Genomic DNA, 11,810 nt, shown 5'->3' with positions numbered 1-11,810 from the left:
TAACAGATGGTGAGTCTGCTGGATCTCGGACGAGTAGCTCGTCTGCGAAACTGCTCTACTTATAGGCTGACCAGATTTTCTCGGGATAGAAACGGGACAAATGGGTTAAAAAAACGGGACACATGTTAAAATAATTTTTGGAAATTTCTACCTACTAAAGCATACAAACATATATTCATTGCTTTGATGAACTTGCCTGAACCTGAAGAGTGTGATTCTAAGCAATGAGTTCCTGAAACTTGTCACACGGTGATCGAGATTTTTGACAATTATCCTGGTATCAACGTTCAAGGGCGACTTTTTCATCAGTTCACGATAGAAGAGGTCCGGATGTCCTTCCAGTGGTGCGGTACTGTCAGGAATGCACAAAACGTACTCAGTAATATTAGAAAAATCCTGGCTACTTAGAAACTTATTTTCCATTTAGGAAAATTTTAATGCAAAGCTTTATTTAAGATTTTTTCAGGGAGTATCCGAAAACGGTACAAAATGGCAAAAAGACGGGACGGTTAAAAATAGTCGAAAAAACGGTACTATCCCGTTTAAAACGGTGAGTCTGGTCAGCCTATCTACTCAACTGTCACCAGCCAAGTTTCACTTGGGTTTCCTAATATGTACAACATTTTGCTCGTCAGTGATTCTAGGCGAGGCAAATTGCTTGCCTCGTTTCCTTTAATCGGTCCCAAAATCTGGAAAAATCTGCATTATTTTTTAAATATCTGGGAGAATAGAGATTAAACCTGTCTATCTTGATACATGTTCAATACTGTGGATAATTCAGATAAATATCGGTACCTGACTACACAACGCTCAGTGCGAAAATTATTTCTTTGGTTAAGCCTGAGTAAAGTGAATAGTGTTGAACATCTGACAATTTTTATATTTAATTTTAAACAGTTTACATGTGCTGAATTCTTTGGAATCAAACAAATTCCTAAAAATTCAAAGTTGCTTGATAAAATTGGATCGTTTGAGATACATGTTAAATAAATTAACAACCGAATAGCATTTTGAAGTGCAAATCACATACCACCAGTTTAAAACAGAATAAAAATAATTTAGATCGAATTTGTGTCGAAAAAATAGATGTCCTGATTAGTACATCTGACCAGATGGTATCCCTAACTTAGTAGCGTAGCTGCAAATTTAGCAAGAAAAAGTGTAAATATCTAAACTGAATTAAGTATTTACTTATGTTTAAACATGAAGTAACATGTTTATCATCTTTTCAGCATGAAAAACAACTAGATAATACCTCTATTTTCTCATAATAAAAGAAATAAATCATCACGTCAATGTCCTTTAATGGGCCACCGTTTCCTTATTTGGACCACAACAATTTCCTAGGTCTAAATAATACATCTCTTCATCCGTAGCTCCCGCTGATGAAACTAACTCTGGCCTACGCACTAAGAGTTCTGGATCTGGATCAACTGTAGACTGCACCGGTTCTTTCGTAATAGGGAATCCTTTACGTGCCATCCGAGTTATCCAGCGAACAAATGAGTCATCTTCCTCGGCAGTCAATGCAGTTTGTTTACCTTTTCGTGGTTTTCCTGACCACTTGCTGCTTGCACATAACATTACGGTGGATCGTGGAAAATTGGAGCGCCTGCGAGCTTCTCTAGTCGTAACACCACTTTTTATTGCTTGAAGACACTCAGTAACAGCTGCTTCATTATATTTTTTACCAATTTCCGGCGTTTTTCCCATTTTAGCAGCAATTTTATACAATAACTCAATCATAACAAATTTATGGTAACTATGATTCGCGGCTTTATTTCGATGATAGCTCTTGTCGGAATAAGGAAAACAATATTATTTCCACCCTAATTTGGGCCACTATTTTTGTAATATTTTAAGTGTTTTTTCTAGTAAAATTTATTGCTTATCTTTTAAAGACACTATTATCCTACCCGTTTATCGAAAATCTGATTAGTTTCGCTCGGAAAGTGTGATGCCAGTACAATTATTTGGTAAAGCCCTTTCCTATGAAAACGTTAACAGACCATGGCAAACCAGGTAGCTGTTACTAAAAGACATTTTTTGCAGCTTTAATGAAGAATATTATAGTAAACGTCTGTTGCATGCAACATTTCTAATGAAGAACGCTATTGAAGTTGTCAAAGCATAAATCAAAATAAGTATATTTATAATGTGTAATTTGGTGTAGGAAGTTCAGGTGGTCCACTAAAGGAAGTGGTCTATATTAAGCAGATCTACCCTACAACGAATACGTTAGAATGATGTACGGCACGACTCATGCCCTCGTCTGTAGAAGGCTTAACCAAGTATGATGACAGTTCTACAAGGTATGCTACATTTTTGTCTATCCACGCACACAAACAAATTTCGTTATGAAAAATTTCGCGTTTTGTATGGGATTCAGAACATTTTTGGAAATTTCTCGTTTCATGTTGTTTTATATCTGATTTTTTGGTTGGAGAGTGAATCTCCAGTTGAAACACACTAGAAATTGATATTAATTTAGATTTAGTGTGAAAAATTGTGACAATATGTCGAAATAAAATATATAAAAATGCTATATTTCTAATAGTTGGAGCAGAATCTTAGCCATTGTCATAGCTCATGACTTTTGTTACTGTATGAAACATAAGCGACTCTATTTAGAAGCGCTATTAGAGTACAAGATAAAAACGAAAAGTGCAAAAAGGTTACCGGCAAATTGATGAAAAACAGCATATTTTACCTAAACCGCAGCATGTTTATGTATTCCCCACAAATAAAACATGTTTCAACATCATTTCTATAACTTTTCAGGAAAGTATGTTTCATAAGTTTAGTTTAAAATGCAAAATCATTTCAAATTTCATACAAAATTGGAAAAAGTTCATAACGATCACTAATACTAATGCATCGACGTGAATAGCATACCTTGTAGAACTGTCATCATACTTGGGAAGGCTTTATGCTATCCAAGTATGATGACAGTTCTACAAGGTATGCTACATTTTTGTCTATCCACGCACACAAACAAATCTCGTTATGAAAAATTTCGCGTTTTGTATGGAATTCAGAACATTTTTGGAAATTTCTCGTTTTATGTTGTTTTATATCTGATTTTTTTGGTTGGAGAGTAAACCTCCAGTTGAAACACACTAGAAATTGATATTAATTTAGATTTCGTGTGAAAAATTGCGACAATATGTCGAAATAATATATATAAAAATGCTATATTTCTAATAGTTGGAGCATAATCTTAGTCATTGTCATAGCTCATGACTTTTGTTACTGTATGAAACATGAGCGACTCTATTTAGAAGCGCTATTAGAGTACAAGAAAATAACGAAAAGTGCAAAAAGGTTACCGGCAAATTGATGAAAAACAGCATATTTTACCTAAACCGCAGCATGTTTATGTATTCCCCACAAATAAAACATGTTTCAACATCATTTCTATAACTTTGCAGGAAAGCATGTTTTATAAGTTTAGTTTAAAATGCAAAATCATTTCAAATTTCATACAAAATTGGAAAAAGTTCATAACGATCACTAATACTAATGCATCGACGTGAATAGCATACCTTGTAGAACTGTCATCATACTTGGTAATGCTATAGCCTTCCCAAGTATGATGACAGTTCTACATGCGTTTATAAACGGCATCGAAAATACTGCTCACTCCTTATCCTTAAAATACTGCTCACCACTATCGTACCGCTTCTTTCACGCTGCAATGTTGCTGCTAGTCGACATCGTCGACACACAGCTGATTTTAAAGCAGAGTGGGCGTAAGGGCCGATGTAGAAGTGACAGCAGTCTTCTACATTGTCGACATTTTCAGATTTACGAAAGACAGCCACGGTGTTCGGGTGCACTCTTGTCATTTGGAGACCGAGAAGAGTTTGCGTTTCGTCTTGGCGGCCACAAATTTTGGGACGGTCGGCAGCAATTGAAAATCTTATCTCGACGAGTTCCGTAGTTTCTGCCGCGTTACTGTGAATTAGTGCGTCCTGTTCCCATCGATTTTACACATCCGCCGAAATGTCTGCCAGTGCAAGGTTGTTCTCCAAGATACGTAGGTTCTTTGAATGAATTGTTAACCGTGCAAAAATTATGTAACATGGATTTCTATAATTAAAGCGCTCGATGCTAGACACACTTTGCAATAATCATTAGAACTAGGCAAACTTGACCTTATGTCTGTTTTTGTACGCAGGAAAAACATTTTACATAAATATTGCGAGCAATTTAATTCATCTGTCTCATCTTGCCAATGTGTTTGTGCTTTAAGGTGGCTTCAGTGGTGGTGTCCGCTTCGTCAGCTATGAATCAACACGTAAAAATCTCGCACTGAACAGCAACTCGAAAGTGATCTGTCAAGGATTCACCGGTAAGCAGGGTACTTTCCACTCCCAACAGGCACTGGAATATGGCACAAAACTGGTCGGTGGTGTTTCGCCCGGTAAGGGAGGCCGTACGCATTTGAACTTGCCAGTTTTCAACACGGTGAAAGAGGCTAAAGCTGCCACCGGTGCGGAAGCGACCGTCATCTATGTGCCCCCGCCAGGGGCTGCAAAGGCCATCCTCGAAGCAATCGAAGCCGAAATGCCACTGATTGTGTGCATCACCGAGGGAGTGCCCCAGCATGACATGGTGAAGGTTAAGCATGCGTTGTTGGCTCAAAGCAAGTCCCGTCTGGTAGGACCCAACTGCCCCGGCATCATCGCTCCAGAGCAAGTAAGTTGACTGTGTACCTACACAATCTCTTTGTTGTGAGCCTGTGACTGAGTTTTACGTGAAGAAGAGTACAAAGGTTATTCACTTTCTGATTAACTTGTAATCTCCGCCGCTGATAGTGAGTGTGAATTTTGGTCGGTCGATTGATAGACTCAATTCTAGCGGCTGTTGGTGATTGTACGAGGCCAATCAGTGGTCTATTAGATACAATTATTTTTGGTCTAATGTTCAAAGACCAGATGATATGTCTTTGAAACGACAATTGAGATGTACTCATGCTTTCGTTTGTTTTTTTTGTCGGTTATGTATTTTTATCAACAAGTGTTTGTTTTGTTGTGGTTTCCGGCACGTTTTTGCCGCAAAATGCAAATTTGGACGCATACCAGTTTGTACAAATTTAAAACGATGTTCAAGGTTTCTTCAATTCTTTAAAACATTTCTTTCCTGACGAAAGCATCGTGTCAAACAAAAAAAAAAAAAAAAAAAAAACGTGATATGCATTGAGCGGGTTTTTCGACATAGTCTGTGTCACGTTATCGTTCTGCAAGAACGTCATCAACGTTTGTATTTCAGCTCCGAACAGAACTGAAATTGAATTATGCATAGACGAATTTCACTCCTGGTACTTGCAGGCTGCAGACGCGTTTGCGTAAAATTGTTTTGAGATTTAAAAATTTGTCAAATTAAATAAATATTGAAAGGTTTATATTTATGCTTTTTTAGCAAAAAATATTTTTCAATTTGAAGTTTTGAGGAATATTTGATTTCATTGATTTAAGATGATAAATTTCTTATGTTTGGCCAATTTGATTGCTTTTTATTGAGGGCTTGTTCAGTATATGTGCGTGCAGCTTGTGCATATCTTGCCAATTAGTGCTAAGTAAAACCACGGACTGGGCTTCTGACTTTTAGCATATTCTCTAGAAATAAAATGTAGGCTCAATGTATGACTTAATTGGCTAAATTGATGATTGGAGTTATGAATCAATTGAACGTTTTCTCTCTCTTAAACCGTCTAATATTTAGCCTAATAGTGCGGTTCTATAAATCATACCTATTTTGACCTTATTAGAAATGTAAAATCAAGTGTCCCTCAAAAGGCACAATAATCACCTAAAATGACTAACAGTAAGCAAATTTCTCACATTGCAGTGCAAAATTGGCATTATGCCCGGCCATATTCATAAGCGGGGAATGATCGGTGTAGTGTCCCGCTCTGGTACGTTGACTTACGAAGCGGTCCACCAGACGACCGAGGTTGGACTCGGCCAGACTCTGTGCGTCGGCATCGGAGGTGATCCCTTCAACGGTACCGATTTTATCGACTGCTTAGACGTATTCCTGAAGGATCCGGACACCAAAGGAATCATTCTGATCGGTGAGATCGGTGGAGTTGCCGAGGAGAAAGCTGCCGATTATTTAATGCAATATAATCAGGTACGAATTGAAACAGTAAATTAATTTTAGGATGCGTTAATGCCATTTTTTTGTTTTATAGGGCATCAAAGCCAAGCCAGTAGTCTCGTTCATTGCTGGCTTATCCGCTCCACCCGGCCGTCGCATGGGACATGCAGGTGCTATCATTTCAGGTGGAAAGGGTGGTGCACAAGATAAAATAAATGCATTAGAAAAGGCCGGTGTTATCGTAACCAGAAGCCCAGCTCAGATGGGCAAAGAGCTGTTCAAAGAAATGAAGAGATTAGAACTTGTTTAAACGCGAAATAGAATAATCCCCTGGAAAAGAAAAGCGATTAGAAAGTATCCACTAATGTAACTTCCTCGATTTTATAATCTGGTGCGCAATTCTCTCCGTTGCTGATGTGCTACGTGTCGTTCTATTGATCGTAAGGCATAAATACATGTGCGTTGGACCGTAAAGCGAGTTTCAACTAGAAAATATATCACATTTTTGTAGTCAATTATCAAGTCACGAAAAAACGTTAGTCAATTCAATTAACCACGTTTATTGACTACGATGTAACTAGCGAATTTCAAACAAGAATTTTGACCATGCTTCTAAAATAATTTAACTTGATAGTAGATGGGAAATTTAAAAATATAAATTATAATTTTCACAGAGCACCTTATACTTTACATTGCAACATCAAGTGCCTCAATGATGTTGATAGTCTGGTTTGAAGCCTCTGGTAGCCGAACCTGAAGAACTGACTACATTTACGGGAAAGTACTTCAGTGCTATACTATGAACGTGGACACCATGCCTAATGTAGTTAAATATGTTGCAAATCAGTGAAAAGCGTATGCGACTATTTTCAGAAGCTTGGGACCAAACATGCACGTAATAAAAATAAGTTAATCAAGTATCACCCTGAATATTTTTGCAAGCCATTCACGCAGCCGGCAAACGTTGTGAGCTTACTTCCATTCACTTCTTGAAACACAAGGGATATGGCAAGACGAAGAGAAAGAAAATGAGTGAGCATGCATTCGCAACACAAAAGAAGTTACGGGAATCAGGAGAGCTCATGATGGCAGACATTATGAACAACGTGTTCCGGACTAGTTGATGATGATGATGATGATGGTCCCACCTCATACCCCTACATCGGTTTGAGCTGGTCGATTTATCTAAGTAAGATATTATATAGAGTCATACAATGTAACCAGTTGGCAAACAAATAACGGACTGGTTATTAATGCAGACATAGTAACCCTTCAAAAGAATACCAATAATTTAACAATGAGTATAAAAAAACGATTTTCCAATACCATCATGGATCCAAGGCTCATCCAGAACGTTTCCAACCCGAAAATTATCTGGACTTGGTTAGGAATTGAACCTAACATTTAGGAGTGTTAACTAATCAGAATTGATTCTGGATAACGATCCAAAACTACGAGAGAGATCCTGTGATACTATAGTTCTCGATAACGAGCTTTACAGTCCACAGGCGAACCCAAGCCTTTTCAGTTTTTTCTCCCAACCCTAGTTCAAAATCGTAAAAACAGATAAATATCAAAAATCAGAATAACAGCATATATGCTAGTTCATACCAAAAAGCAACTTTCCAACCCGATATGCTTTTTGTTTCAATTTCAGGGGTTTAATCCTGATGTACTCAATATCCAGATTGTCTATGTCAGTCTACGCGCGCGTGGCTCAAACATGTGTAGTCGACTCTTTTTTAAACTCTACTATTAAATATTATTCAACTAATTCAAACAAAAATCCATCATCATCAGTGAACATAATAGCTTAGTTTATCCAATAAATTAAAAAAAAATACATAAATTTTACAATCTTCGTCATTAATTTACAAAAAACTCTATATAATCTGTCTACAAAACAGACTTTATGTGTGAAATACAAAGCCTTTTAAACTCCGCCATTGTTGCTGCACGTTTTACCTGTCTTGGCATCGAATTGAAAAAATTTATTCCTTTGTACAACAGAGAGTTCTGTGATCTTCCAAAAAGAAAATTTGGTGTTCTAGCATCATCCGCGTTTCTAGTGTTGTACCTATGAAAATCACTTCCCCTATCAATTCGATTACACAAATATCGAGGCAGCATATTATTAAAAATTTTATATAGAAACACCATTGTCAGAAAATATACTCTTTGCTTCACAGAAAGCCATTGCAATGCGTCCAGCATAAAACTCGAGGAAGTGTATCTATTACATCTTAATATTAATCGCATAACTTTATTTTGTAAGCGCTGCAGTCTCAATATTTGTGTATTGTTTGCAAGAAATAATATGGATGGGCAAAAATCTATATGTGGTGAAATGATTGACTTATAAAGACTAATTTTACTACCAACAGTCAATTCATGTTTCAAACGGCACAGAAATCCGTAATTTTGGGCCATTTTCTTGATGACATTGTCAATGTGAGACTTAAAAGTTAATTTTTCATCAATAATCACTCCAAGATACTTTATTTCGTTTACGCGATCAATCGTCTCACCATCAATTGCAATATTTACGTCTGGTCTGGAGTTGGCAGAAGAAATGATTAAGTACTTTGTTTTGCTAATATTCAATTTAAGCTGTTTAAATTTCAACCAATTCGCCAGATAATGTAAATCTTGATTTAAAAGTGCCACAACGTCATTAGGATTCTTAGCCGCAATGAACAGAACAGTATCATCAGCAAATAAGTTGATATCGCAAAACCGTAAAACTCGCTTCATGTCATTAATATAAATAATGAACAAAATGGGCCCTAAAACACTTCCTTGCGGTACACCAAGTGTATTAGCAATGGAATCCGATTCAGAATCATTAAAACGAGTCTTCTGAGTTCTAGCACACAAATAGCTCTCAAACCATTGTTATGCTGTCCCTACGATACCAAAGCGCTCCAATGTTTGTAACAATAAGGGCCTAGAAATTGTTTCAAAAGCGCGTTTTAGATCCAAAAACACCGCAAAAATAGTTTCCTTAGCCTCGATTTTTTCTTTCCATTTTGCTAACACCAGATTTAAAGCAGACTCACAAGAGTGACCCTCTCGATAACCTGATTGCTCTGGGATTAGCAAATCATTACTATTTAAATAATCCATCAGCTGGCCTCTCACAACTAGTTCTAAAATTTTCTCTAATGTGTGCAACATATTAATGGGGCGGAACTCTTCGGCTTTATCCGTCCCATTAATCTTGGGGATTGGAACCACAAGTGATTCCTTCCAAACCTGAGGCACGTGCCCTGTTTGCAGTGATTCATTGATAAGGTCCAGCAGATCGTGTCCAATGACATGGAAGCAATCTTGTATTACTTTTGCGTTGACATTGTCGATACCAGCCGATCTCTCAAGAGAAAAACAAATATCTTTCAACTGTGCAAAAGTAATAGGATGAAAATCAGAAAAATTACAGTTATTATGGACCGGCTGTATTATTTCGAGAGGTTCGTTGACCAAATCAATACTCTGATTGATCGATTGAACACTATCAACGAAATAACTGTTGAATTTACTTGCAATCACTCGCGCCGAATGTTCTTCTAAGCCATTAAAAGTTATGGTTTGCGGGCAACTATTTTTACTTTTTATTAATGATTTTAAAATTTTCCATAACTCTTTGCTATTATTTTGATGTTGATCAATCTTCCGTTGTATATATTCACATCGTGCCTTTTTCGAGGTGCGTGAGTATATATTCCGCGCAGCGGTGTACCTATTCCAATCATTGCTATCATTACTTCTGCAAAATTTTTTGTACTTTTTATCTCTTTTACGTTTTAAACGCAAAAGTTCTAAAGAGTACCAGCTGTTCGAATTATGCAATTCACTACACTTTTCGGAAACTAGGCTATTGGTAAACTCTTTTAGCGTGTTGGTTAGAACAGCTGCTTTATTGTCGAAATTCCCTGTTATTGGCTGAAAAATTCAGGCTTCTCGAAACAAGCTGCGACATTGCTTGCTTCGAGTATCTATTCCAACACTTTTTACTATATTATCACGGTTTTGATCATTCTCAAGTACAACACAAATTGTTCCATGATCTGTGATTTTATAATCGGCCTCAGTGAAAGAATGAACATTATCAAAATTCGAAAACACGTGATCAATTAATGTACGAGAGTGTCTGGAAATTCTTGTAACTTGAAAAACCGTTTGTTGTAAATTGAAAAAATCTGCTAATTGCCTCAATTTTTTTGAATTTGGTATATTAAGCCAATAGATATTAAAATCGCCAGCAATAACATTTAATTTACTCAAGTCAATAAAATTATCCCACCACTTTTCTAAAGTTTCTAAAAAACGCTGGTTACTTGTACTGGGGGAGTGGTACACAATTCCAAAATTTCCTACCGTCATGCCTCTTTCAACTGATATTCCTAGGAACCAATTATTTTCAAAAGATTCGTTTAATCGAAAATTGAATTTGATTGATTCCTTGGCGTAAATAGCAACCCCACCAGTATGTCTGGAATGTGAAAGGCAAAAAGCAACTTTGTAACCCGGAATGCTATACTGATCAAATGCATCAGCTTCCACTATATGAGTTTCCGCTAGCAATACTAACATAGGACGTGTTGTTTCCACAAGATGCCGTAAAGCAACATAATTTGTAGATAAACCAGCAATATTCAAATAAATCATTTCTAATTTCCTTTCACATTGCGTTCTCTTCAGCTGCTATTTACTTAACAACATGTTGCTCTTTCTTTCCTCAAACAGTCTCCGAAATACTGGACACTGTGTACTATATGCTGGATGTTTAGCGTCCAAATTTAATTTGAAGTCTTTATTAGATTTTAAACAATTTACGCAGTTAAAATCAATTGATGAGCATTCCGATGTCTTGTGCTGTGCACTACACATAGAGCATGTTTCGGAATTAACACACTCTGTGCTTTTATGACCAAATTCTCCACATTTGAAGCAACGTAGAACATTAATGGCCTCTTGAACAGAACACCTATCCCACCCAATGCTTACTTTACCAGCAGACATCAGGCGGTCGAAAGTGTTCCTATCAACTTCAACAATTGTATTATATTTATTGTATTTGAAGCGTGAATTTTCAAATTGCGCAATAACTTTGACTTCATTGATTCCGATGCCATCATTTTGACTTTTCAATAAGTCAATGAAGACTTCGGGGGAATATTGATCACTCATTCCCACAATTTTCAATTTTGGCTTAGCGTTTGTAGGAATAACAGCATTGTACCTTTCACCTAAATTGCTTTCAATGTTTTTTTTTCACGTCTTCAATATTATCCCCTATTGCACACTCAGCAATTATCGAGCCAGCTTTCCCGTTCCTAAAGTTTCTAATTTTGTGTACTTTCGGATCCAAATTTTCTTTCAAAAAAATTCTAGTGTCTTCACTAGATTGAGAAGACTCGACTAGCATTGGGTGATACGATGGATAGTATCGATACTTCAGTATCGATACCCGAAGAGCCAAAAGTATCGAGCTACTCAAAATATCGGTCAAAAAGTATCGATACCAGAAGTATCGATACTATAGCTGAGATCATTTTTTGAATTTTTGATAAATACATTTACTCAGGGTGGCCACTCTACCGGAAAAACGGGAAAAGCGGGAAAAAGCCGGGAATTTTAAATCACCGGGAAAAAAATACGGGAAAACCGGGAAATTAGGCTTCACGCCGGGAAATTATCCCCCA

At 36.9% G+C, this 11,810-nt stretch overlaps 1 protein-coding gene across 1 annotated transcript; it reads left to right on the top strand.

The window, feature by feature from the left end:
- The first annotated feature begins 3,795 nt into the window (after positions 1 to 3,795).
- On the top strand, positions 3,796 to 6,579 carry LOC129730752 (succinate--CoA ligase [ADP/GDP-forming] subunit alpha, mitochondrial). Its single transcript, XM_055690306.1, has 4 exons — positions 3,796 to 4,039; positions 4,256 to 4,701; positions 5,854 to 6,138; positions 6,200 to 6,579. The coding sequence occupies exons 1-4, from the start codon at positions 4,006 to 4,008 to the stop codon at positions 6,413 to 6,415; spliced, it is 981 nt and encodes a 326-aa protein (XP_055546281.1). The 5' UTR covers positions 3,796 to 4,005; the 3' UTR covers positions 6,416 to 6,579.
- Positions 6,580 to 11,810: the final 5,231 nt, after the last annotated feature.

The sequence above is a fragment of the Wyeomyia smithii genome, chromosome 3, assembly GCF_029784165.1.
Source record: "Wyeomyia smithii strain HCP4-BCI-WySm-NY-G18 chromosome 3, ASM2978416v1, whole genome shotgun sequence".
NCBI classification, from domain to species: Eukaryota; Metazoa; Arthropoda; class Insecta; order Diptera; family Culicidae; genus Wyeomyia; species Wyeomyia smithii.
The sequence above is the reverse complement of the archived record's forward strand: the minus strand, read 5'-3'. Positions and strand labels throughout refer to the sequence as shown.